General features: G+C 41.4%; 1 protein-coding gene across 1 annotated transcript in view; it reads left to right on the top strand.

Annotated features, from left to right (window-relative positions):
- LOC128437194 (VPS10 domain-containing receptor SorCS1) overlaps positions 1 to 25,895 on the top strand; it is a 161,623-nt gene that overhangs the window by 91,278 nt on the left and 44,450 nt on the right. The window contains exons 4-5 of the mRNA XM_053419249.1: positions 14,196 to 14,354; positions 23,281 to 23,354. Coding sequence (XP_053275224.1) covers positions 14,196 to 14,354; positions 23,281 to 23,354 — 233 coding nt within the window. The remainder of the gene's footprint in view (positions 1 to 14,195; positions 14,355 to 23,280; positions 23,355 to 25,895) is intronic.

Genomic DNA, 25,895 nt, shown 5'->3' with positions numbered 1-25,895 from the left:
GTAAAAGCCCTATCGTGGCCTCACCAGTTGAATTCTTATAATTTGAACCGGTATAGGAAATGTTGGGTTTGTATTAATGATAACGGAATATAGTTCCACTATTGTGGGCCATTTTATGTGAATACCTAATTTGTGAGAGCATATGAATCCAGCTGAGGGATGTTGGACTGAAAACTACAATAATAAAACTACTTAAAAAAAAACTGCTTCAAACTGAAGAAGTTTCAAATGTTTTTAATAGAGCACTGAGACCTTGCTGAAAGGGAGATTTATAAAGAATTATGACATTCATAATCAATTCATTAAGTCTAGATTCTGACAAGCAATTATAAAGTAAGAAGTGGAAAATCATTCACACATCTCAGGCTTCACAATAACATACCCAAACCTGCTTTGTTCTGTGAAAAACACTGTATTTTAAGACATGCCTCTGCATGACTGCACCCATACAGAGAAAATGTCTCCATCACATCAGCTAATGGGTGGACTTGATTTTTTTATTTGGGGACAGCGTGAAGCTGAAAAGGAAAATAAGATTCAGAAAAATTGACTTATTTTCCATGCAACATTGCATAAACTAGCCAGCAGCAAGTTATTGCTCCAGGAAAAATCTGAAAATTTGTCCTGATTAAACAGGTCAAGTGTCATTACGACACATGCTTGCTTTTAGCAGATACCTGCAGCAATACCACCTGGTGGAGGAATGGCAAACTGATACCAACACGTCCTTAAACTGCATGATGCATAGTGATGAAGTGGGCGAAAAGGGCGGTGAAGTGTGTTTTTGTCCACTGGCTTTTTGAGGACACGTTGCAAAGCCAAATGAATCTCAGCAAATCAGCCACGCTATGCTGGCTGGAACGCCACACGCACACCGGCGGAAACACAATCTAACGGATGATGGTTTCGTTTGAGGTGGTGAGGTGGGGGTTGGTGGATGCTGGGAGGGGAGGCAACATCTGTTTGCCCTGAGGCACAGACTTCAAATGGCTCCACAGCGGAGAGGCAAAGCGCACTGGAACCAGTGAGAAGATACAGCGACAGAGGAGGAGAGACAGGCCTGAGAGACACACATAGAGAGGGACAGAGAGATGGAGGGAGATGGAGACAGATGTACAGAGTGTGAGACAGGGACAGGAGAAGGAGTGAGCTGGAGTTGTAAAGAAGATGGGATTGGTAAATCTCTGTGAGCTGTAGGATTTCATCAGCATTCCTTTCCATGCTTTTACGGGGAATGGGCCATTTTCTCAGCATGGGAGTGAAAGCTATACAAGTCAATGTGCCCGATGCTGCCAGGATCAAAGACGTGAGCCCCCCTCCAAAAGCAATCAACTCATGCTCACGCAAAGTGTTCTGAATAAAAGCATCCACCACATGGCATATGTTGTTATGTTATTTATTAATGATCATTATGAAGAATTCAATAGTTAAGTAGCTCAAGATGGATGAAGATGTCTGAACTGGGAAGGCTGCTTGTTAATTATCTAAACTTATCCTGTTTGTCTTGCCTGTGTTCATTCATACCTAATGAATCTGTAGCTCTCTGTTTCCACAGACAGCTTGTACACCATCCAACTTATGAACTGCCATGAGGGGCAGCTAACCCGCTATATCCAAGATGGAAAGCCAATTATACTGAAAGGCAAAGGAAACTGACATGTTAGTATTTGTCAGGCCTGGCAGGGGCCGGGGTTGAGCTAAAATGTCAGGCAGTGTTCAATTAGTCCGATTGTAAATGCCTCAGATCAAGAGGCGGGAGCTCGGCTTAATAAGTCGGATCAAACAGTTGAAAGCACCTGGTCGATGCAGTGGACGAGGAAGCAGCAGGAGTGGAGAAGTAATAATTCTGAATGTGTGCATCTGCTAGTTTTGCTTTCAAGTCCTGCACTTAAAGCCACATTTCATACATACCGATGGCGTTTGATACCTCTCGTCAATTATGAATATTCATGTCGAGAAGTAGCGAGAGTGATATGATTTTCTACGAGCTGTCAATGCAGAAAGTCTGCTGAGTGAACACGGTTCCACATGAATACACTGAGGCCCATCCAGGACTTGATGGGTACAGTTAAATCATTAGCAATACTGCCAATCTCCCCTTGTGTCTGTTAGCATTACCTTTGTAATTGTGAGTCAATCTATTCAGTGGCAACTGACAGTGACTGACAGTGGCATGGCTAATGGTATTTACAGGTGTCTCGGCTGTCATAAACAGACATGCCATGCAAGCATTAACATATAATGCAATTCATACGATGTTAAAGTCTAGTTACAGTTTAGAATCCAAATGTTCTTTCTTTGGTATCTTTAAATAAAAGACAGACACGAATCAGAGATCGTAATGGCAGGTGATGTTCGATCCTGAAGGTGGCAGTGGATCATGATGATTGATTGCGGACTATGGTGTCATCCGGTCGTGATGGTGGATCATGATCGTGGTGGCTGCTGACCATAGACTATGATTACAACAAGTATGCTTGATATACAACTGTTTCTTCTAATCAATGCTTTAAATACTTTTATCTTTCTGATGTTCTCCATTACACGTGGCATCTATTGAACGTCTGTCCGTCCTGGGAGAGGGATCCCTCACATGTGGCTCTCTGAGGTTTCTACGTATTTTTACCCTGTTAAAAGGGTTTTCGTAGTTTTTCCTTACTCTAGTTGAGGGTTAAGGGCAGAGGATGTCACACCATGTTAAAGCCCTTTGACACAAATTGTGATTTGGGGATATGGGCTATACAAATAAAACGTGATTGATTGATTGATTGATGGATGAAGTCAATTTAAAACTCTTCAGGATGAATAATGTATTGTCAATTTACTCTTTTCTAAAACTGATAGATCAGCATGAATCATAAATCACAAATATTACATATAAGTAAATAAATCCCATTGCCCATGTGTCACCATAGAAAACGCTTTGAGTGGTCATCAAAATTAGAAAACAGACCATTTATATATCAAAACTATCTGGACATCAAACAGTGGTTTTAGGTAGTCTTCAGAAACACACTTCACAGAATCGAAGAATAAAATTGCCATACTTGTCATCACTTTAAACTCTATAACCAAGAGTTAAAACCTGCCCTCTGACCTTTGTTCAAAGTTATTAAATAGAAAACATATTTGCCAAAGTATTCCGCCATCAGCCTGAAGAAAGAAGTATAGGATACAAAAGTATTCAGAACCTTTCCTGTGATTGAACTGCATTTGGTCTTCATCGAGTCCAACTGTGGAAAAATTTATCAATTCATAATTTAGAAAGGTGTAGAACTGGGTATATAAGGTCCTGCAGAGCTTCAGAAGTCTTCTGCAGTGGTGGAAGAATTTGACGAATAACATTTAAAGGACTAAAACTACTATTTGGTCTGTTTTAGCAATCTACGCACACAGCGTAAATTAATTTAGGGCATGTCTAAACACACATTTAGCTGCAGCAGGCTCTCGGTTCAAATGAGTTATACTTAGCAGAAAGGCTGTGAGTAGACCATCTGTGTGTGAAACAAACACAGTGTATAAATGGTTTTGCACCAACCTACGTCTGTTCATTTTACTTGTTACATATGTTGCACCTTACTTTGGACCAGGTTTTTTGTATGTCGAAATTACAAGTGATTTCCGCTGATTCAAGATGTGATAACATAAAACCTGACCACACTGAATTTTGAGAACAACACACCCATGGGTGCTCAGATAGGCACAAGTGTATTTACTATTTAAACAACATGGGCACATGAAGGGAAAATGTGTCCAGCAATCACCAGGTTCTACTCAGGGTCCAATTCCATCCCTACAGTGAAGCATGGTGGTGGTGGCATCATGCTACGGGGGTACTTCTCAACATCAGGGACACGTACACTGGTCAAACATACAAAACAGATGAAGACGTACTATGAATAGATGTACAATAATACAGACATAACAAAAGTATAAAATAAGCTATAAACTGTCTAATTAAGGATTTTAATCCTTTTTGAAAATCAGGGATTCAAGTTTTCAAAACTTTCAATAATCATGTTTTCAGTTTATAATCATGGTTTACTTAGTTAATTATATCAATTTACAATGAAATCTACAAAACAATGAATTTAACTATATGTGAAGGTGTCTTAATGAGCAAATCTACATTGTGTGTATTGACTGTATGTGATAAGTGTGACATTTGCAATGTTAAAAGTGTCCCATACGTCCCCTGACTGCATTGCTTAGATTATATATATATATATATAGATAGATAAATAGATAGATAGATAGATAGATTGATAGATGGATGGATACATATTTTATTCATCCCCGCGGGGAAATTAAAATATAGAAAACAAAGAGACACAGATAGTGTAGAAGGGTAACTGTGGCAAGAGTTAGTGCAGGCTGTCCTTTAACCAGAAGGTTGTAAAAATGTAATTGCAGTTAATGTGGGGAAGATGACATAAATGGCCAGATCAACTGTGGGCCCTAGGCGCTTTGAGCAGTGGAAATCTGACACTGTCCATGAATCAAAACCTGCAGGACTGCTTTTAAACCCTAGCATCACATGTAAACGTCAATGATGGTTGAATGTTGGGAAAGAGGAACCAAACTTGTAAGTGGAAGGGGTGTGGACAAAACTAAAAACTTGAAGTACACGTAAAAATATTGTTTTCAAAAATGTTGGATGTCAAGGTGTCATCCAGCTTTATATAGCTACAGTCTATAATTATGACAATCCTTGTACACTTTCACATAATGTAATAGCTGTATCTAGCACAAGGCGTGCCCATGCATTTGTGTTCAGCGCTCTCCTCATCAAAATCTTTGTTCTCCAATCTCTCACACTTTTCCTTCTCCCCTTTTTAGATTTATAATTATTTGGGATAAACTTTAATTTTCCACATGAGATGAAACATGTTCAGCCTGCTCTAGTATACAAATGTGGCTAATCACTTCCTCCATAATTGTGCTGCTTAATTATGCATGCTGTTTGAGTGGTTTCTTTGTTCCTGAAGCAGAATTTATACGGCTGCCTTTGTCACACTGTAGGTGTGTTTGACTTTGTCGGAGAGATCAGACAGTCGATTGATTCACAAATCACTTACCTTCAGCTATGATAACATTTTTAGTTTTATGGGCTGTTTTCCAAACTTTGTGACAAGGCTTGGGCACACTCTTGTATGAAATGCAGAGACAGGTGGCGGTTGAGTTTTTTAAAATATGATTCTTCACTCATCCTCATATTGAGACAGGTGTGTAAACCTCAATACATACAAATGTGCTAGACACCACAAGGGATAAGTGATTATTAACAGTTGCAACAGCTGAACTGATATTGAAGTAGGTAAATTGACCCCCCCCCCCCCCCCCCACACACACACACACTTTGTGCCCCTGGTCCACACCCGTCTCACAGATCACAGTTTCAGTCACTCTCGTCCACTCTAAGAAATTAGTTTTAACTACAGACAGTCTTGCCACGGAACACAATTCACAATGCATGGCTCCTGAACACTCAGTGCTCAGGACATCAACATGTTGACAGGCATCACAGATGATTGTGATCATTTTTCAAGTTGCCCCCAAGATTTCAACTTTCTTTTCTATGTTGGCGAACTGATAATTATAGTGTTCTCTCAATTCTTGCCTCATTACAGTTTTGGGTCTGAGGCTCAAGGAGGGACATCAGCCGCTGTTTAGATCCATATAAGGTCCATCCAAATGTTTACGACTGACATTTATTAAACAATTGGTTAAATTACTCTTGCCTGGTGAAAAGTGTTGGGAAATATACTCTTCTCATGCAGACAGCAGCTGTGACAAACATGAAGACTGCTTCTCACTTAATATGTTGCCTTGACCCCTCACTCTCCCAGCTTAGCTGTGCTCTGTCATGTAAAATTGATTTCAAATACAAGATAGCGTCTGGCTCCCGGGTGCCTGCTGGCTCTGTCAATCCCAGTTAACCTCAGGTGGATAATTCTTTGTTTACGAGTTGTTGTTTTTCTCAAAAATCTAAACAAACATGAATCGGGTGAAGCCAATCTATTAACTTGTATTAAATCATTTAGAGTTAAGTTGCTGTCACTGTAGAGCCGGAGACTTGACTTGCCTCAGAGAGAATAAATCATAAGCTATTTTCTTTGTTCCTTTTTTTGAACACTTTTCCAATATGTACCCACTTTATGTCTGACAGTAACAGAAAATCTATTTGTTTCAGAGAACTTTGGGAAATTAGGCATAGATTTATAGAGAGGAATCACAATCCAATTACTGGGTGACTGTGTGAAATGGAAAAATATGAAGCTAATTTCATTAATACCCTATATCTGAGTATGTATGGTACTACAGCGGCAAAATGAATTCAATTCACATATCTTAAATGTCCTCCAGCCGGCACATACACGCCTCATTAACCTTTGTCATCTTCAACCTTTTTGGCCTAAAAATTTACAGTCTCTCTCTCTCTCTCTCTCTCTCTCTCTCTCTCTCTCTCTCTCTCTCTCTCTCTCTCTCTCTCTCTCTCTCTCTCTCTCTCTCTCTCTCTCTCTCTCTCTCTCTCTCTCTCTCTCTAACACACACACACATACACACAATGACTACTGTTCCACAAAGTAGGCAAAGAGAATGTGGATTATTTACTAATCAACTTACCTAGTTTTGTCAGTTCTTTATGATACTGGCCTGACTTTTCAATTTATTCAAAAGGGTGTGGTTTTACTTTTTTTTTACCTTTGGTCACAAATCACAATGATTAATTTAATTTTGAAACAGGTTGTTTAGATTTCACGCGAAGATTCAAGCTAACTGGTAGACTATTGGGCAGAACACAGGAGTTGAGACAGGTTTTCAAAGATTTAATGTAATCCAAAATGTTGTATGTGAGCTGATTAAGTGAGGTAGGAAGAGAGTATAGGAACGTTATCCTCCACAGGTCAAAGCACATTCTGGTAAGTATTCAGGTGCACAGTCAGATACAGAACTTTCAAAGAGGTCTTTCAGAAAGGCAGGAGTAGGATAAACATTTGTACAACGATAGAGAACAACAATCTGTCTGGGTTTTGATGAATGAACTGCTCATTATGAACAGCAGGAGAGGAGGGCTTTGGTTAGGTGATGAGGTAGAAAGCCGCATGGATGAGTTGGAGTGGGAGGACGTAACCGTAAGCTAAGTGCACACAACAACACAAACTATCAACCATCAAAATAATTTGTTAGAAATTCCATATCAGAAGACTGAATATATAGGAGCCTAACTTAACGTTAAATTTAGAAATACTATAGCAGACATGGGCAAAGTACGGCCCATGTCTGCTATTAATAGCAATGCCAACTTTGGTGGCATTGCTATTTCAAATGCCACCAAAGTTTTTTGGTGGCATTCGAAATAGCAAAGGCTAGCAAGCCTTTCTCTGAAGGCGGGTTTTGTTAAATTGCCTTGCAAATAAATGCCTTGCTACTTGTTAAAGGCCAAATGTCATTTTAGTTCAAAAAACCACTCCATCCATCTGGTCCTGACCCAACCCATTGTGGCCCGCGAGTCAAGAAGTTTGCCCACCCCTGTACGATAGTATACTGAGTATTATTTTTGCAGGGGCTGCGTAATGTGGCATAGTGCAAAATCATCCCATTGAAAAGACGAAGCAGAGAGCAATAATGCGTCAACTGCACTTTAAAGCATCTCTAATGGAAAAAAACAACAGCAAAACAAGACATGTTTTGGACCCAAATCTTTACGCAACATCGAGTCAATAGCTTTCTACAGTTATTTGAATCATGTCAGTGGCAGTGGATGGAGCAGAGAATTTTAAACATAAAAAAGGAATTGTGAAGATAACTACCAGACAAAAACGCTTTGGTCCAAGTTATTCCAAGATACTCGACCAATACAATAATCTATTGACCTTCAGTTATGCTTCAAAATGTTTATTCTAATCACTGCTGCTAAAACCCTTATCTTGATGATGGTCTCTGTTACACTTGACATCTATTGCACTTCTGTCCGTCCTGGGAGAGGGATCCCTCACATGTGGCTCTCTCTGAGGCTTCTACCTTCTTTTTACTTGTAATTAGACTTAACAGTGCTAACCAAATACAGAGGAACTGGCGTATAGCTTCAATTGTTCTTCTAAATGAACACCTTGGATACACAGAAACCCTAGTTTTTGAAATTCTGCACTTTGGAAGGCATATCTGAAAAAGCTGTTTTCATGTGGATGAAATAAACCGCAAAACAAGCTGTGAAAGGTTTATGACTAATAGATTAGCAAACAACTTACAGATCCAGCATTGAGTACTCATAGCATTCATTTCAAGTCACATGTCTGTTCCACAGGAATCTAAGTCCAATTGTAGGGCAGGCAGGCGGTGGGGTGTTTGTCTGGTCTGGCGTAGTGTAGAAGGTGAATGCATTTGTGGCACTGCAAGCTGAATGGCGAAGCTACAGAACTGGCACTCTTGTGAGAGGCACAAGAAATAGCACTAGGGAATTGCTCAACACTGGGAAACTATTGAGCAGCTTGGAGAGTGGATACCTCATAGCAAGCAATCTGGTGGTGAGAGGGAGGGGAGCTAGGGTTGCAGACAGCTGTAGAGACAATTGTGTAGCAAGGTAAGATGTGTCCATGACACACAAACACACAACTCACAAACACAGGAAAAAGGGAAACTTGTGGCAACAGACATTTTATGTTCTCATTTTAACTCCATTTTTTTTCACGTCGTCTAAAGTCTACAAATTAGTAATCAGGCAATGGATCAGTGGTATCGATGTCCGCCAATAAACACGCCCCCTTATTAATCTCGGCAATCAATTATGACGTCTAATCCAGTTTTTATAGCATCAGATAACTAATGAAAACCAAATTTACCAAAACAAAAACACAACATGTATCTGCGATAACAAACTAAAGTAACAGGAACCATCTTTTGGAAAGATTAATTTGACGTGACGTGTATTATGGTCCATGTTCAGTCTGCTAACATGGATGAGATAGATGTTATACAGGTGTATTGAGATGTTTTCTCTTGACTTTTGGGTGCTGTCATGTTGTCCATCTTTACTGTATACAGTAATTACCTCAGATGATCTTGATCAGGTTTTTTTCAGTTTCTTTAACATTGCTTGATTGGTCATCTTTCAATATTTCCACCTGGTTTTCCAGGGAATAATTCATAGATCTTGAAAACCATGGCTTGATTGAATTTAAGGGGACTGAATGCAGGGAAACTGCATAGAGTGACGGCAGGGATCGAGTACAAAAAAAGCAAAGCTCCAATAAATTCACATTTTTTTTATGAAACAATACGCTGAATCTGTTTTGATTCGGGAGAGATGTCCTCTGGACTTTTCTCATATTTGTTGATAACCAAAGGGTAACATTTTTTTTTTGTTATTTTTGAATCTCTATGATCTTTAATCTCAATATAGGATTTACAAATATCACCAGGGTGTATTGATTTCCATATCCTGATGTGTAGAAGTGTGTACAAGTGTGTACACTTTTGTGTAAGATTTCTGAATTACATAACTAAATCCCCCACTTACTAGAAAGACATCAGGCAATTATAAAGTTGTCTAGTATTCCAGCTGTGCTGCAGTGTCGGGGCATGAACAAAGCGTTAATTGGGATTTGTAGTTCAGACAGCGTTTGAGTGCTTTTGATTGGATTGGTCAGCATGTGGCTCACGTATGTGGCATTATACCTGCCTACAGTGATTGATGAACTGGTGTTAGTGGGTCTGCCCACAACGGCTGCAGTTACCCAAGTGAGTGCTGACAAATGACTCACTAACATGAGGGAGTAGAAACACTTTGCAATACGGTGGCATACTGATAAGGATATTGACAATGAGAGCAGTGTGTATTCTCATTCACTCTGCTGTCTGCAGACATAATGCGCACACAACGATTGTCATGCCAAAGGACATCTCTGAACCAGATGTAAGTCACTGTGTGTGTGTGTGTGTGTTGCAGGCACAGTACTGCCTCTGCACTTGCATAAGAACTTTTATCGACCTGTTGGCAAAAGAGGCATCACGGAAAAAACTGGACTCAGGCACATCTTAGTGGCCTGTAATTTCTAAACTGGCAATTTAGAAAATGTTTCATGAAATCAGCCATTTTTCATAATTACTTCATGCAATGAATATGTGGTCATGAGCTTTAGGAAGTGACGAGAAAGAATGTGATTGTGGAAACTAGATGCTGAAACTAACTTACTCCACAGGGTGGCTGTGCCTAGCCTCAGCAATATGGTGAGGAGTTTGGACATCCACAGGGAGATTGGAACAGAGCCACTGATCCCATGTTGAAAGGAGCAGTTTGAGCTGGTTCAGGCATGTGATCAGGATGCCCGCTGGTTGCCTTACATTGGAGGTTTTCCGGGGCACCCTCACCAAGGAGGAGACCCCGTGGTAGACCCCGTACTCATTTGAGAAATGATATTTTCAATCTGGCCAGGGAACATCAGGATCCCCCCGGAGTAGCTGAGTAGCCTTTCTGGAGAGAGGGTATCTGGAACACCCTGACGGACGGATGGAGAGATGGATGGATTACTATAATAAGCCTACTTCAAAGCCACAAGATCAAAACAATTTTAAACAATCAATAACTGTGTTTTTCTTTAGGTCTCTATATACACTCAAAGATAAACACTGTGTAATTATTAACATATTTCCAGTGGAGGGCTTATGGGCAAAAGGTTGAATGGCTTTGATCACCTCCTCTATCTGTGTTATATCTGCCATGATACTGACAATTGCACACAGTTTATGTTCTCTTAACATATTAATGCTATTTTGGGCTAGATTTTGTGAGACGGACTCTTATTTTAGGCTCAAACACCTTCACTGGCTGTGATGACATGGATGGCTGCTGAGTGCGATTATTTGTCGTTGCTGGGTCTGTTGTTGTGTTCGAAAGAAATCACACACAAGAACGTTTTTTGTAAAGTTTTGTGTATGAGCGAAAAATCCTCATGTTATACAGTGATGTATTTTTCATTTTAATGTTATACAGATTCGTTTTTTTCTCTTTCTGCTGTGGCATCAATATTATTCTGTTAAAACCAGGCAAATTATGGATACGTATTAATGACTTTATTTTTGTGACTTTATCTCAGTGTCATTATCAGTGATATTTTTTTAACTTAACTTGTCACATTTTCTTTGGATTCTCTGATGGCCTGTTATTTGAAGCTGTCCCTTTGTCGTGTATGTTCTGCTGCACTCATGTAGCATCTTAGAAGTGTGAATAGGTCAAGTTGTGGGCAGATAAAGTCTTTAATGATGTTATGGCCCCTCCTGGTTGGTCTGGTCTGGTAGATGCTCAGTGTTGGTGAGGCTCTTCCTGTGGTGTTATGTGCTGCTCTTACCACCTGCTGTCCAGCCCTGCGGCGCTGCACTGTGCAGCTGCCAAGTCAGACTGTGATGCAGCTTGTTAAGACTAGGGCTCGGATACAGTTGATGCCTGGAATCTCATACCCAAAAGCACCGTTTGGGCACCCCCTAGGGCGGTGTGGCCTAGGGGGTAGAGTAGGTGTTCTCCAACATGAAGGTTGCCGGTTCAATCCCCACTCTTCCCCGTCTGCATGCCGAAGTGTCCTTGGCAAGAAACTGAACCCCTAAATGGCCCCTCATAAATGTTGAGTGTACTAAAAATGTAAGTCGCTTTGGACAAAAGCATCAGCTAAAAGACATTTAATGATTAAGCATTACATCTCTCTCTCTGTTGGTGTAACACTTACGTTGTCCTCTGTGGGGCTTGCTGGGTGGGTGTAGTTATTATCCCCCTGTAAATATCATCCAATGCACATGCCATTGGTTTGATACTAACTTTTAGGACAAAAAGAAGTCACATTTTATTACTCGAGGCAACAAGTGGCTGAAGTTGACCAATGCGTAATTAATTCTGTTAATGTCAACCAGACACGGAAACATGCAAATCTCCGAAAGAAACTTAATCCAATGAGCTAATTAATTACTTGCCGATGTTGATGAAGGCTCAGCGTGTTCATCCTCTCCAGTAGGGCTGCTTGATTTTGGAAAAAATCATAATGACGATTATTTTGGACAATACCGAAATCACGATTATTTAAACGATTATTAATGTGCCCTTATTCTGAAGTCCATGCTTTATTTTTTCAAATCACTTCCCGTTCTGGTAAACACCGATGACGACTGGGTGTCTTATTCCTCCGTGAAACCAGGATATCGGTGCCCGGTTATTCAAACCCTTAATGATGGCAACCCTAACACTCTCTGACCGGCTGACCGGCGTGGAGAAATGCGGGTCCGGTCTGACCGCTCTGAACAGCCAGGCGGGAGCGCGCTCGAGAATAGCGGCGCGCGGCGCGGCTGCTACATGGTCTGCTGCTGCTCGAACTTTTTAGACTCTTCTTGTCGATAGAACAGGGCTGCTCTCCCTGCTTTTACCCTCGCGTTTTTTTTTCCACCGCCGGTCACCATACACACACAACTCGCCTCCTTCACTTTACTGCTGATTGAGAGTGAGTGCCAGTCAGCTGGGCCGCTGAATGCTTTGGGGGAAGGACTGAATTGCGCATACTCTTTTGAAAAAAATGCCAAATAATCATCTCAGCTCGATTATAGTAGTTTGGAGATCGTTTGACCCCATAATCGAAATCACAATTAAATTTCGATTAATCAAGCAGCCCTACTCTCCAGTACTGGTGTTAGCTGCTACTCCTGCATGACATCACACACTCATCAGTGTTTCAACGTATTCAATGATTGAGTGGGTGTTTCCTTGCCTCCCCAACATGTTGCCTTGGACAGCTTTTTATTTCTTATCACAAACACTGTGTCGAGCCTTGACTTTTGAAAACATAGCCACACTCATGTCATTACTGGGAATTGCTATGTTGTCGCGTTCATCTTTTCTAATTCTTCTTCTGTTTGGGTTTATTGGAGGTTTGCAAATTGCCACCACTCCCTGATCTCACTTCAGTTTTGCTCTCTTTCTCTCTACGCTCTTATTACTTCCTCAGCCAGACTTGCCCTCGAGTATCTAAATCCGGCAGTATTTGTATCTGGCCATTGCCCTCTCAATTTCTGAGTTCCATACTCAGAAAACTCTCCACTGTGCATCTCTAGAGGAATTTGATTGGCATGCCAAATTCCCTCTGCCTTCTCAAGAAAACAGACACTGCTGAGGTTTCCATACTACTCGTGTGGTTATAAGTCTGGGTGAGATCCTCTGGGATGTGAACACTGAACAGGGATGTTAGCTGACCACTAAAGACCTGTACGTTAGAATTCAAGATGTTGGACAATGCATCTTTAACAAGGGTTATATCAGGGGGGTATCTGCCAGGTACCACTTATAGACATACAAAATCATAAGCTCAAGTGTAATCCAGTATCACTTACAGGCTCACACTGATACCTGCAGTCGATTCATACACCCATAAATGTGTTACAGTAGTACACGTAACTCTCTGCTACTGTACACTCTTCTAATGATGAGAGAGCCTGTCTTGAAGTCCACTTATTTAATTATGTTTGCATCTGATATTATCTGGGGATATCTTTCTGATTTTTATTTCTGGGCACCGTGCCAGAATTTGGCAAAAAATGTTGGACGTTTAAGAAAAGAAAGAAGCTCATGGGAAATTATTGCTTTCCAGGCCTGACTGAGCATGGGAAGCAAGAGTGGAGACAGAGGCAGACTGCAGAAATGGAATTGACGGGACACACACAGCCATGGTGCTTAAGCCAAACAAAGAAATACACACATTTTAGCTGCAAGCGTTTTTACCCGCTAATCTGCAGCCACAGCAATAATGCATTTTATATCACACATATGGTAATCAGGCTTGATTGACTTATCCCCGTGTTTTGTCTTTTCAAGCCTACCCACACACACACTCTCTCTCTCTCTCTCTCTCTCTCTCTCTCTCTCTCTCTCTCTCTCTCTCTCTCTCTCTCTCTCTCTCTCTCTCTCTCTCTCTCTCTCTCTCTCTCTCTCTCTCACACACACACAGACGTGGGTGAGGTGCATACATGTGAGAAATAATAGACATATTAAAACTATAACTCTGCACAATCAAAGTAAAAGAGTATCACACTCCTGCAGTTTAAATGATAGAATATTTGGATGTTCAAATATTTCAGCACCCTCTACCTTTTGTTTGTAAGCTTATTTACTCTGTTTGAAACCTGCTAACTCTGACCCGTATCTGTCCCCCTGCTGTCTCCAGATCATGCTGCTAACCGATCCGGAAGTGGAGAGCAGTCTCCTGATCAGCTCCGATGAAGGAGCAACCTACCAGAAGTACCGTCTCAACTTTTACATCCTCAGCCTGCTCTTCCATCCTGATCAAGAGGACTGGATTCTTGCCTACAGCCATGACCAAAAGGTTAGAGAACAAGCAAGACGAGTTGAGCGCTGGGTTGTTTAAGGTTTCAAATAAGCTGAGTGTTGAGTCGGATATGCAACAACAATCTGGGGATGCATTGCCCCTGAGCGACTTGGATAAATGTGAGATCCTATTACACAAGAATTTGGCTCAAAGCACACAGTCAGAGTTCATGAAGTTCTTTCGATAGGAAGGTGGATAAGCAAGGTTATATAATTCAGGTAGTTCCAAATCCACTGATTCAGAACTCTGTGATCGCCAAATAAAGCAAAAGAGATGAAAGGTTTGGATTTTCAGAAGTCAAAGTCTGCACTTCCAGATTCTAAAATTTGACTTTCTCTATCAGTTAAGATATAATGCATTTTAAGTAAAATTTATTTCAAGATTATGACAAAGTTGATCTGTGTTTTTTACTTACATATGTATATCATAATTCTGACCTCCTAACACTGATTGTTATATGCTACAATTTTCTAAAAGTTAATTTGCATGGTGGAGTTATGAACTATGTCCATCTACAATAACCAATAATATCCTGATTGACTTGAGGATATTTAGGTGTTTGTGGGCCTGCTCAGACCTGGTATTAACATCTGTCTCGAGTGATCCGATCACAAATGTTCACCTCTGAGTTTGTCAGTTCACACCTGATAATCTACATGTATATACAGTGACCACTGGTTGGATCTCACTTCCAATCATCTCATTTCCTTTGCAAAGACCCAATGATGCTATCTTTAGCCCGTCTGACATCACCGATGACTTAATATAAAGATTGACGGCATTTCAGCTCACTTGATTTCCCCCCTGGTGGCAGGCTTCAAGGTGGGGCATGGGGCAAACTAGAAAGGTACAAGTCAATAAAAGATGTTTCCAACGTGGTTTCTGACAGGTAGCTATGCCTGAAAAGTGGGAGAACCGTCCTGATTGACAGTTCAGATTGAGTTCAGATTGTTGTATTTGAGGGACATTGTGGCTCCTCTCAAATATCACTACTGCATAACATACATTTCAAGATGGCAGCACATGTATCCTGGATAATTTGGCCTCTTTTTTGTTGAGTAGTAGAAAGTGGACTGTGTGTATCTAGGTTTGAGACAGAAGGAGTGAAGCAAAGAGAGGGACTCTATGTGCTGGGCACAGCTCTAAAACATTCCAGATCACCTCTTAATATGGTCTCACCGATCAGATCCTGAATACATCCTCAATACATCTTGGGTACTTTCAGACTTACTGATGTCCACTTGTGATTGGATGACTCGGTGTTAATAGCAGGACCTTTAATCTGTCGAGCTCAGCAGGGAGGTTCCAGGCCTGCAGAGCCAGGTCTCATAGACGATGAACAGCAGCTGCTGTCCCAGCCTTTTGAATCTGCATGTGTGAATGGCACGTTACACTTGAAATGAAGCTTATATAATATATATATAACAAATCAAATTACACATGAACATTTAATTGCTTTGTGCAGCTGCTTGGGTTCAGACATTTAACATTTGAGAATTAAGGTGAAATATAATTTTGTTTATAGGAAAACCTGTTTATATTTAGGTATCAATGAAATACATGATTTTGGTTTTATTACTAGGAATTGTGAGCCTGACGTTGTCAGACTCACAATTCTAGTCAGAATGTGAGTCTGAGACCGCTCCATTGGTCTGTGATTATGGGGCGTGTTTCAACTGACCAGGAAGTAAAATTCCTCTTCGCTCAATTGGATAGACCTACAACCAATCAGAGCAACGTAGTATGTGACTTATGCTAAGCAACGCATTGTGAGTTATTTACTAACCCGGGTTCACACCGGACGCTTCAGCGCAGCGCCAAGCCTTAAATAACAGCTGGCTCCCATCCACTCTCATGTTAAAACTTTGTGCCGGTCACACCGGAGGCTGAAGCACCGCGAGGCAGCCTTGGCGCAGCGCGGTGCTTCAGCCTCCGGTGTGACCGGCACAAAGCCGTGCAGCGATCTACTGGATCAACGGGTGATATTATTAGCGCTGCCCGGCAGTTCAGCGTCGCTTCAGTGTCCGTTGTGAACAGCCAAGCGCCGGGGTGATAGGGATTAGCGCGGTGCTTTAGCGTCGCCTCCACGTTCTGTGTTCCTCTTTCAAAATGAATGCGCTGTCGATGTCTTCTAAAACAGACTCAATGGCAGCATCTACACATCTCAGCTCGCCAGCGGCAGGCATGTTTGTTGAAAACGAATTCAACCCAAGGGCACTTTGATGACGTGGTTGATTACGTTACCGTTGATCATCTGTCAATCATCGTATAAAGCCCGCCCTGACAATCTGATTGGCCCGGTCGGGCATAATTTTTCCTCAACGGAGCGACTCCAGACCGAACTGCTCGACCTAAAATGTTGTGGGCGGGGCTAAGTTCGTCTGGCATCCAGGCTAAGGAATTGTGTGTACTAGATATACAAATTTATAATTGTCTTATTGTAAACTACATCTTCAGAATTATCCTGCCAGAGCTTAGAGACAGTGCAAGTGGTTATTGAATAAATAATCATCTAATATAAGAGACAGCGTGTGGGTTGGGAGAGTTTTATGTGAGAACTAGTGAGACACAGAGAGAAAGACGAGAGAGGTGCAATTTATAGGAATTTTAAAAAGGCTGTTTGCATTAATAAAATGCTTTTTCTTTCAGCTCAGCCCATTTGGGTCTAATGTTTCAGTTGTGATGAATAATGAAGGCATACTTCTTTGTTGAGGAGACGTGTAGATATGTGGTGGTACAGAGTGTGTGTGTGTGTGTGTGTGTGTGTGTGTGTGTGTGCTTGTGTGTATCTTTACCTTTGAGTTGTTCCTTTCTGGAATGAATATCACTATTCCCTTGTGAAGGGAGTATGATCCTTCTTATGCACATATGCACCTTGCCCATAAAAACCCATAAGGAAAGATCACATCTTTTATTCGTTGTCTGCTCGTTGTCGATGTTTAAGTGTTTGAAGTCATCATCATCATATTATGTATTAAAAGATTTGTGGATATGGCTTATATTTTATATTGAGACCAATCCTTAAGAGTAAAATGATCTTACCCTTCTGCCCAGTCCAGTTCATATTGGTTCTACACTGGAATGTGGTGCCCTCAGGAATTATAGCCACATATTTGCACTGACAGTACGGCATCAACAAAGGCCCACATGGCTTTCATATCTTACCAAACTAACAGGCAGCCACTTCATTGACAAAGGGTCTTGAGTTACCGTGTGGCAAAGATACACCTGCTTTAAGCAGTGCTGGTGGCTGACCCGTTTTCCACCTCTGTGCTTACAGAGCTGTATTTGCACATGCTCACTAACACAAAGCCTTTTTCTAACTCCACTGGCTCGGGTTCACTGAGGGTACACTCAAACTTCTGAGCTATTTTGAAAGGAGATCAGTGTAAATTATAAGTTAACAAAACTAGGGATGCACCGATTTATCGGCCGAACATCGGTAGCGGCCGATATTCGCCTCGTTTACTGATATCGGCTTATCGGTAATAAACTTGACTTTCACCGATATCATTGGCCGATGTTCATATTTGTGGTAAAACCGCTGGGCACGTGCCGCGGCTGGGAGAGCAGTCGCTCCGTCGCCCTCCTCTCCGCGCCGCCGGAGGCTCAGTGTGCGGCACCGGGAGGTCCTCATCCGGTGGCGCCTCACGGCGTCGCTTGTGCGGGGGCTTTCTTTCTCTTGGACCGCGGGGCGGTGTCCATCGCCGGTGCGGAGGGGACCGGGTACGGCGGTCGGCGGCGGCGACTCTGGACGCGTGTCGGGCCCTTCTCGCGGATCACCTCAGCTACGGCGACCGCTGGGGGAACCCTCTGTTCGCGCGGGGGGGGGGGGGGGGGGCTGCGGTGCGCCTCGGCTGGCGCCTAGCAGCTGACTGAGAACTGGTGCGGACCAGGGGAATCCGACTATTTAATTAAAACAAGCATCGCGAAGGGCCACGGTGGGTGTTGACGCGATGTGATTTCTTCCTGACACTAAAAACAGGTCAAACTGAGGAGGGCTTGTTAAGTTATCTTGACTCACGCAGTGTAACTTGGCGTAAAAAGTATGAGCGTAGCGTCTGTACTTATTTAAATACTTTATTCTCATGTGCATCGGCTCTACTCATCCTTCTCATGCACAGGTAACAAGGGAATTGACAACATACGTCATACACACAGAAGCCGTAACACATCTAATAAACGGGCAATACTGCTACCGTAAATCAATGAGAAGAGCGTTTTCTATAATGATACTTTAACAGGGCTGTTTTAGACAGGGTAAAAAGGTACTGTTTTAAATTACCCTGTGGTATTTTGACCAAAATATGTTACAGTCATTTCATTAAGATCCCAAGGAACCATTTCAACTTGCGGTAAAATGGGCATAATATGTCTCTGTTAAATAAAGTTTAGTTAAATCAAAGATTGTTTCATAAATCTGATTCAATTTGTGCTCATTAAAAGATAAGAGTGATGAAGGGCTGAACATTTTTTAAATAGTGCTTTTTAAATAATGATTATTTTTCTGGCACAAAAGGGTGAATGAATAACAACAAAAAGAAAATAAACAAATATCGGTATCGGTATCGGCTATCGGCCAGATCGTTATTTTAAATATCGGTTTCGGTATCGGCCAAGAATTTCCATATCGGTGCATCCCTAAACAAAACATGATATGCACAATGCAGGATTATTTTTTTTAAGTAAAAACTTGTACACATGTACAAAATCTCCAGATTCTTTAGATTAAGCATTCATTCATTATCATAGATTATGAATATCACGATAATACATAAAATATGTGAATAGAGTAGAGTACATTCAGCTGTCAAGGCCCTACAGTCCACCTTAACTTCAAACAATGTTCACACAGTCATAGACATCAGTCCCCTCTAACTGGCTGGATTTATTTAGTTTTTCACCAAGATCCATTAATTATTTCTTGGGAAATTGATTAGAATATCAGAAAAAACAAAGTTAAAGTAAGAAAGATAATATCCCTGGAAAATGTAATGGGATCTATCTTGACCCACATTCCACCCTTGCATCTAACCCTAACCCAAAATCAAGCAAACTAACCAACAAACAATCACAATCTTTCAGGGGTGAAAACACAGCCGACTTGCCTTGGGTCAATACTTGTTCCCTTGTGACTCCTAAAATGAAAGATTGTCCATGTATGCACAGTTCCAAGGGGCCCTAACCCCGCCCACGGCCGCGTGATGCAATGTAACATATTAGTTAGGACTATATCAAACCACAGTTCTTTGTTCTTCGGCCACTCCCTCTGTGCACTCCTATGTGGCAGGTGCCGACTTGCTCACTCCACTCCCCTCCTCATCCACCCCCTCCCCTCACACGTGTCCAGCCTCACATGTGTCGTCTCTGCCACAAAACTGCTTCTCTTTCAATTTCCTGTCCTCCTTATGGCATCTGCTGCATTTGTTGATTGAGAGACCTTTGGAGGTTGTGGAGGCTGCTCGGACCCACCCCACTCCCTTCTGCTGCTCTCCAGCTCTACATTGTCACATGCTTGGCTACAAACTAACTTGCGGTGGGAGGATAATTAGTCAAAGTGATTTCCTGCAACCCTCGTCCCCCTCCCCTCGCCCCTATACCTCCCAGGCTAACCCCCTCCAGCTTGCATCTGCTTAGCACAGCTTGGCATGGGAGTCATGGAATTCTCATCACCTGTGCGGGTGTTCATTCTCTGCTTGACACGAGAATACACACAAACCAGATGCAATAGTCACAGTGAATAGATGAATAGTGCGTGAATGCCAATCCAACAATCCAATCAAGTGAACCCGTCAAATGAAAATATATTTGGTACGCCTCACGTCAGGACTGCAATAAAGTCACACTTCACTGTTTTTTAGTGTTTTTTTCACTGTCATCCTCGAAGGTGTGGGGAAATGTTAAATCATTAATTGATTTGTGCTTAGGCATTAATGGGCAGTCTAATACAGGAAAGCAGTAATTATTGTCTATGAGCCCATGACTTCTGGTTGTTGCCAACATGAAATATCAATGCAAAAAAAACTATTGTGATGATATAAAAACAAAACAAAAGCCTCTTCATTGCAGTGCATTGCTCAAAGTAGTTCAGCCATGTGCATTGTGAAGGTTTTATCAATTTAATAGGATTCAAACTAATAGGATTCCTCATGGCTGCAGACCATCATTGATTTTAAATAACAGTTTTCCATCATCTATTAGCGAATGTAAAACGGCAGGAGCACCGCGCCACAATCCTGAAACAGTGCTGTTTGTGATTCTAACACTCAAAACAGGGGATTTATTGATTTGATACCAGTGACTGTCTGTCTGGGGTGTGATCTCATGAGCTGCTTTTAAATGCAGGCCAACACTTTGCCCTTCAGAAGAGAGTAACTAAAAATACAATTAGAAAAATAAATTAATATAAACAAACAGTGTCTAATTTTTCTTATCTGCTATTAAATGCTTGTTGACACACTTTGCATGGCTGCTCATGCCTTAAATGGAAAAAGTCCAGCACGAAACAACTGAAGAAGTTCTACGCTTTTTTAAATTTCAGCTCTAAGCTAGACAGTAAACAGATTAGTCAGAGATTGCAGGTGTGTTTGGAGACAAAGAAGTTTCAATAAGCGCTTCCCTCAGTCGATGGGGTTCAATTACACAGCAGCAGAATATATGAGGGGACATACAGTTTGACTTGATGCAGCACTTTAAGAGTTGCTACATGGGAAATTATGAAAATTTCATATTTTTCCAGTTGGTTTTAACTAATTCTAATAGAAATTATGTTTCATTGAAAGTAAACTCAGCCCTTCGATATGCCGACGACATTCAAGGGTCAATCCCCCACCTCTCCCAATGTCAGCGGCCCCGCTACCTTCAAATGATAAGCAGTATAGATAATGGAAAGATAATATAAGAGGCATTTTATTTGTTGAATGAATGAAGTGGTATATTTAACTGCAGTGGGGTCAGAGCGAACAAACGAAGTGTACTAACAAAACCACTTTGGTTAAAATTGTAACTAACAATTATAGTATAAATAACCATGTTTTTTCCATCGGTCACGATTACATGATTTTTGCTAATGTTAGGTTCAGCATGTCAGAGGTCCTAACTTTCTAAAAGCTGTTTCTGCTGAAAACATTTGGCTGCTGCATCCAGACACACAGTTTATGAAAGCAGCGAATAGGTGTGGAACCTCTCAGTTGATCCTTGATTTCTAAGGGCCTTATGTCTCACAACATACCCACACACAATCAGGGCAGCAAAACAAAAGGGATGTTGGTGAAAAGTGTTAAGAGAATACAGTGTAAAGCAGTTGCTTGTTAAAGAAGATATACTGTCCAATTCTTATTTGCAAGCTGTGTCCCAATTCATTTTTTTTTTTCATTTTTGCGTGTTTAGTGTGTTCAGAAGGTCCAGAGTTTCTCTATATACTCTTAGCGAATGTCTGAAAGCAGTTTTATACTCTGGAAGAGGTATAAAGCTCAGATACTTGACTTGATTAATTCTTTTAGTTACAGATTTGAATTTAAATCAGCTGAAATGAGGACCTCCGGAATCTCAAAGGAACAATTGTGGGAACAAATTAAGACACATGCAGGTTCTTATGTGTGCAGACAATAACTGTAGTTCCATCACACATATATGTCACATGCTGCCTCTGCCCTTTCTGTGCACTGAGGTAGAATCTGTGCAATCCAGTGATTTACTGACGAGTGAACAATGGCTGCATTGAGACCGCCAGCCACGCTGTGGATCCTCTCTCCCTCTCCCCCTCCCATTCATAGGCTTGTCATAGCCGCAGCCACATTTCTTTAGTTCAGGGAACCCTGCATCCTGCACACATTTCTTTACAGTTCCATTATTAACCTGTTTTTTATTGTATATGCCCCTGTGGGCATATACAAATTTCAGACTACAGGCAACTGGGGACAAAGCTGTATCGCCAGTTGTTGATTTTTGGATTAATGGTTGAGGTTAGGGTCATTGACAGCAGCTGGAATACGATACCCCAGTAATTTATATCAACCATCAGACTGCTAATATTGCGCTTTATTATTTTTTGGTTGATGTAACAGGTAAATAAGTTGTACATATGGCTGCTCTGTTCATCCGGGGGGGATCTCGGTTTTTCAGGTTACAAACTACAAATATGGACTGCTTACCAACAAATATATATTGTTATTCGATACGAAAAAAAAATTATCAATGGATGCTGATTAATAATAGATTATTATTCACTGTTATTCGCATTGATAATAATAATGATAATAAATGATTATTATAGGCTATTATTGATGAAAATGATCGAAGGAGAACTCAGTGGAAAAAGACAGGGTTGGCAGCAGCAGCAGTGTGAAAGCCGCCATGCACATATGAGATGTTGAAAGAAGTCTTCCAACTCCTGCTTGTTATATCACCACTGGTCCAGTTTACTGCTGAAGATTCAGGTCAGAAGCAGCTTCAGGTCACCTGGTGCTCTCGACCAGCTGCTTGCCCCTGGATAAAGGTTCAGGGAAGTGGCAGCCAAGGGGTTATGGCCAGAGGATTAGGGTCCAGGACGTATCTAGGATATTAATGCAACTCCATATCTCCAAAACTGCCCTTTGACAAAGCATGTGGGGACATTTTGGCCAGCCCTCGCCTTATTCAGTGGATTGTTTGAGTGATAAGACTGCGCTTGAAGGTTCAGTTTAGAATTAGGTATCATTTGGGTTTGAGTTCCATTGATACGGTTGAGGTCAGGGTATGAGTCTAGTGTGAAGGATGATTGAGATACTGAGTCGATGTGTGAAAGCAAACCCAAGTGCCTTTTAGAAGGCAAACAGAGCATTTGATAGTAAGGCAGCTTGTGTTGCACAGAATTGTAAATTTGATAAGCTGTTAAGATGCTATGTGAATACAGACTCAGTGATGCCTGCTTGTCGTTCTGCAGCTCTACAGCTCAGTGGAGTTTGGGAGGAGGTGGCAACTGGTGCATGAGAGAGTGGCTCCGAATCGCTTCTACTGGTGAGTACACAGGTCTGGACATGGTTACATTTTGAAGTAGCACACACAAATTTTACTTCAAGTGTGTATTGGTAGCTTGCCCAATAACATGTACTTTCGATTAAAATTGTATAAAATTATGCAATAATGTTGTGCTGCCTGTTTTTTGTTTGTCATTAACTTGAACTATTTAGCTCCCACTAAGTCAGATGGTTACATCAGCCATATGCATAACATTACTAAATATTTAAACTGTGTTTGAATATCTAAACTGTGTTTTATCCATTGAGAATTATGTGTTTATTGTTGAGCCCTGCAAAAGGAGCATTGGGACTGACAATCAAGTATATCTATCTATCCATCCATGCATCCATCCATCCATCCATCCATCCATCCATCCATCCATCCATCTATCTATTCATCCATCCATCCATCTATCCATCCATCCATCCATCCATCTATCTATTCATCCATCCATCTATTCACCCATCCATCTATCTGTCCTTCTGTATCTCTTCTGGTTTAGCTTTCTGCAGGTCACAATACCGTAGTCCTGAGGTCCCTGGTCAACGCCAACAGACTAATGACAATTTCCTAAATTTTACCTAAAGACACAAGTGCCTCCCAATGTCTCAACATAAACCAAAGTGAAACGCAATCATCTATAAATATGTCTCCAAAGCTTTTGAACTGGCTGGTATTTGACCTATGCTGAAAGACTATAGCTTCTACTCAATAGCAGGGGAATATTCTAGAGAGAACTCACTTCTCTCTTGGTCTTCTTGAACCAATCAAAACTACAGATGCCATTCTCCAGACACAGAAATGATACAGGCATTCATTATAATTTAGCCCTCTAAACAGAGAGCATATTGACAAGACAGCAGTCTTGCAAATGTATTGGAATAGCAGACACATTCCAAATGATGCTAATGACTCTTCAATATAAAACAGATTAATTTGTCAGTCATATTGTACTGATGTATTTGCCTTTCTGGATTTGGTCCGTGCGAGATGTCTGGAAAACTACTGAGACCAGTTCCTGACAACATAAAGCTCCAATGTGTATATTTGCATCAACACTGTATTTCATGCAATTGATGCACTTTTGATTTGTTGCTAAGAAGAAAAAAAAATAACTGCCTCGAAACTATAGCTAAAGCTAATGTTGAATAAAAATCCAAGTGAAGAGCAGCTCTGACGATGTGTATGTCCTGGACAGACTAAGTCATTCTGATGAGCCAGAGAGCTTTTTAAGATTTTCATTATTCATCAGTCTGACAGGCCTGATCTTCCACGGTGGCAGACAGTTACTTTCTATGACTGACAGTGTTCAGCTATAGAAGGAAGCTTCAAAATGAGTCTTCAGTTAAGTGTTAGTATTGGTCCTCTTTTTTACATTGTGTAAAAGAATCTGTTCCACCTCAGCAAAGTCTTTAAACCCAAATTATGACATACTGCTCTCTTTATTTGTTGTCATTCCTATTCTTTCAGATGCATGCATATCTTTAGTTATTACATTCACACTCACTCTGACCTGGTCTTCCATACTTTCCCCAGCTAAAGAGTTTCAACACCACACAGGTGCTTTCTAACCCAGTGGTGTCGACCCCTACATTGTTTCTAACATAAGACAAAAAGCTTTTGCCTCAGCAAACTGCAGATGAACTGTCAGGGTAGTAACAAGCTGGGCAGCCAGGAGTGAAGGGAGCCTGGAGGGCTGATGCTGCAGAAGCTGTCAGAGATCTATTTTAGGACGCATACTGTGCGGTAGGTGTGGTGGAAGCCCTGATAATGAGGCTGCAGAGAGAGCTTACGTCTGTTGCACATGTGGCCACCAAACGTGTAAGGAAGATGAAGAGTGTAAGCGTATTATTTGGTCAACCCGAGCAGTGCTCAGCCAAACAGCGCCGGTGTGAATTGGAACAAACGGTGCTCAACATTTCCCCACGTTCAGCTAATCAGTTTGTGAGCTTATTGTGTGCAGTCATAACATGTTCTGCTTAACATGTGACAATACATATCCCTTCAAAAAACATGTGCAGCTGCCTGTGAGTGATATTTCGCAAGGCATCAGCTCCATCTCACTTCCAAGTGCTGTTGTTTTTCCACCTGTTCCCATGCCGTGTCTCCACAGAGACCACACAGCTGCCCAAACCAGTTTCACACATAGACACCACTGGAGGCATAGCTACTTAAAAGCTGAGGGTTGCCTACCAAGCTTAAACAAACCGTACAGCTCAGCTAACTCAAAGACTTTGTCTCTGTCTGCCTCACACTGCTCCAAGGTACCTGAAGCGATTATTCAGGAAAAAATTGGGAAATGTAAATTTAGATAAGTAGGCCATCATATTCACAGTTGTGTTTCATCTGGGAAATCACCAATACTACCGATAAGTATAATGATTAGAGGTCATGGTGGTCTCCATCTCTCACTGTGTCTGCTTCTCATTCCTCTCACACAGACCCCTTTTATTTCTCTCCCCATTTATGTGCTACCTGTCCACACATTCTCTCTCTCCCCCCCCCCCCTCCATGTGTGTTCTGCCTTTGCTTCTCCTC

The sequence above is a fragment of the Pleuronectes platessa genome, chromosome 3 (assembly GCF_947347685.1).
Source record: "Pleuronectes platessa chromosome 3, fPlePla1.1, whole genome shotgun sequence".
NCBI lineage: Eukaryota > Metazoa > Chordata > Actinopteri > Pleuronectiformes > Pleuronectidae > Pleuronectes > Pleuronectes platessa.
This window is presented reverse-complemented; position numbering and strand designations above follow the sequence as displayed.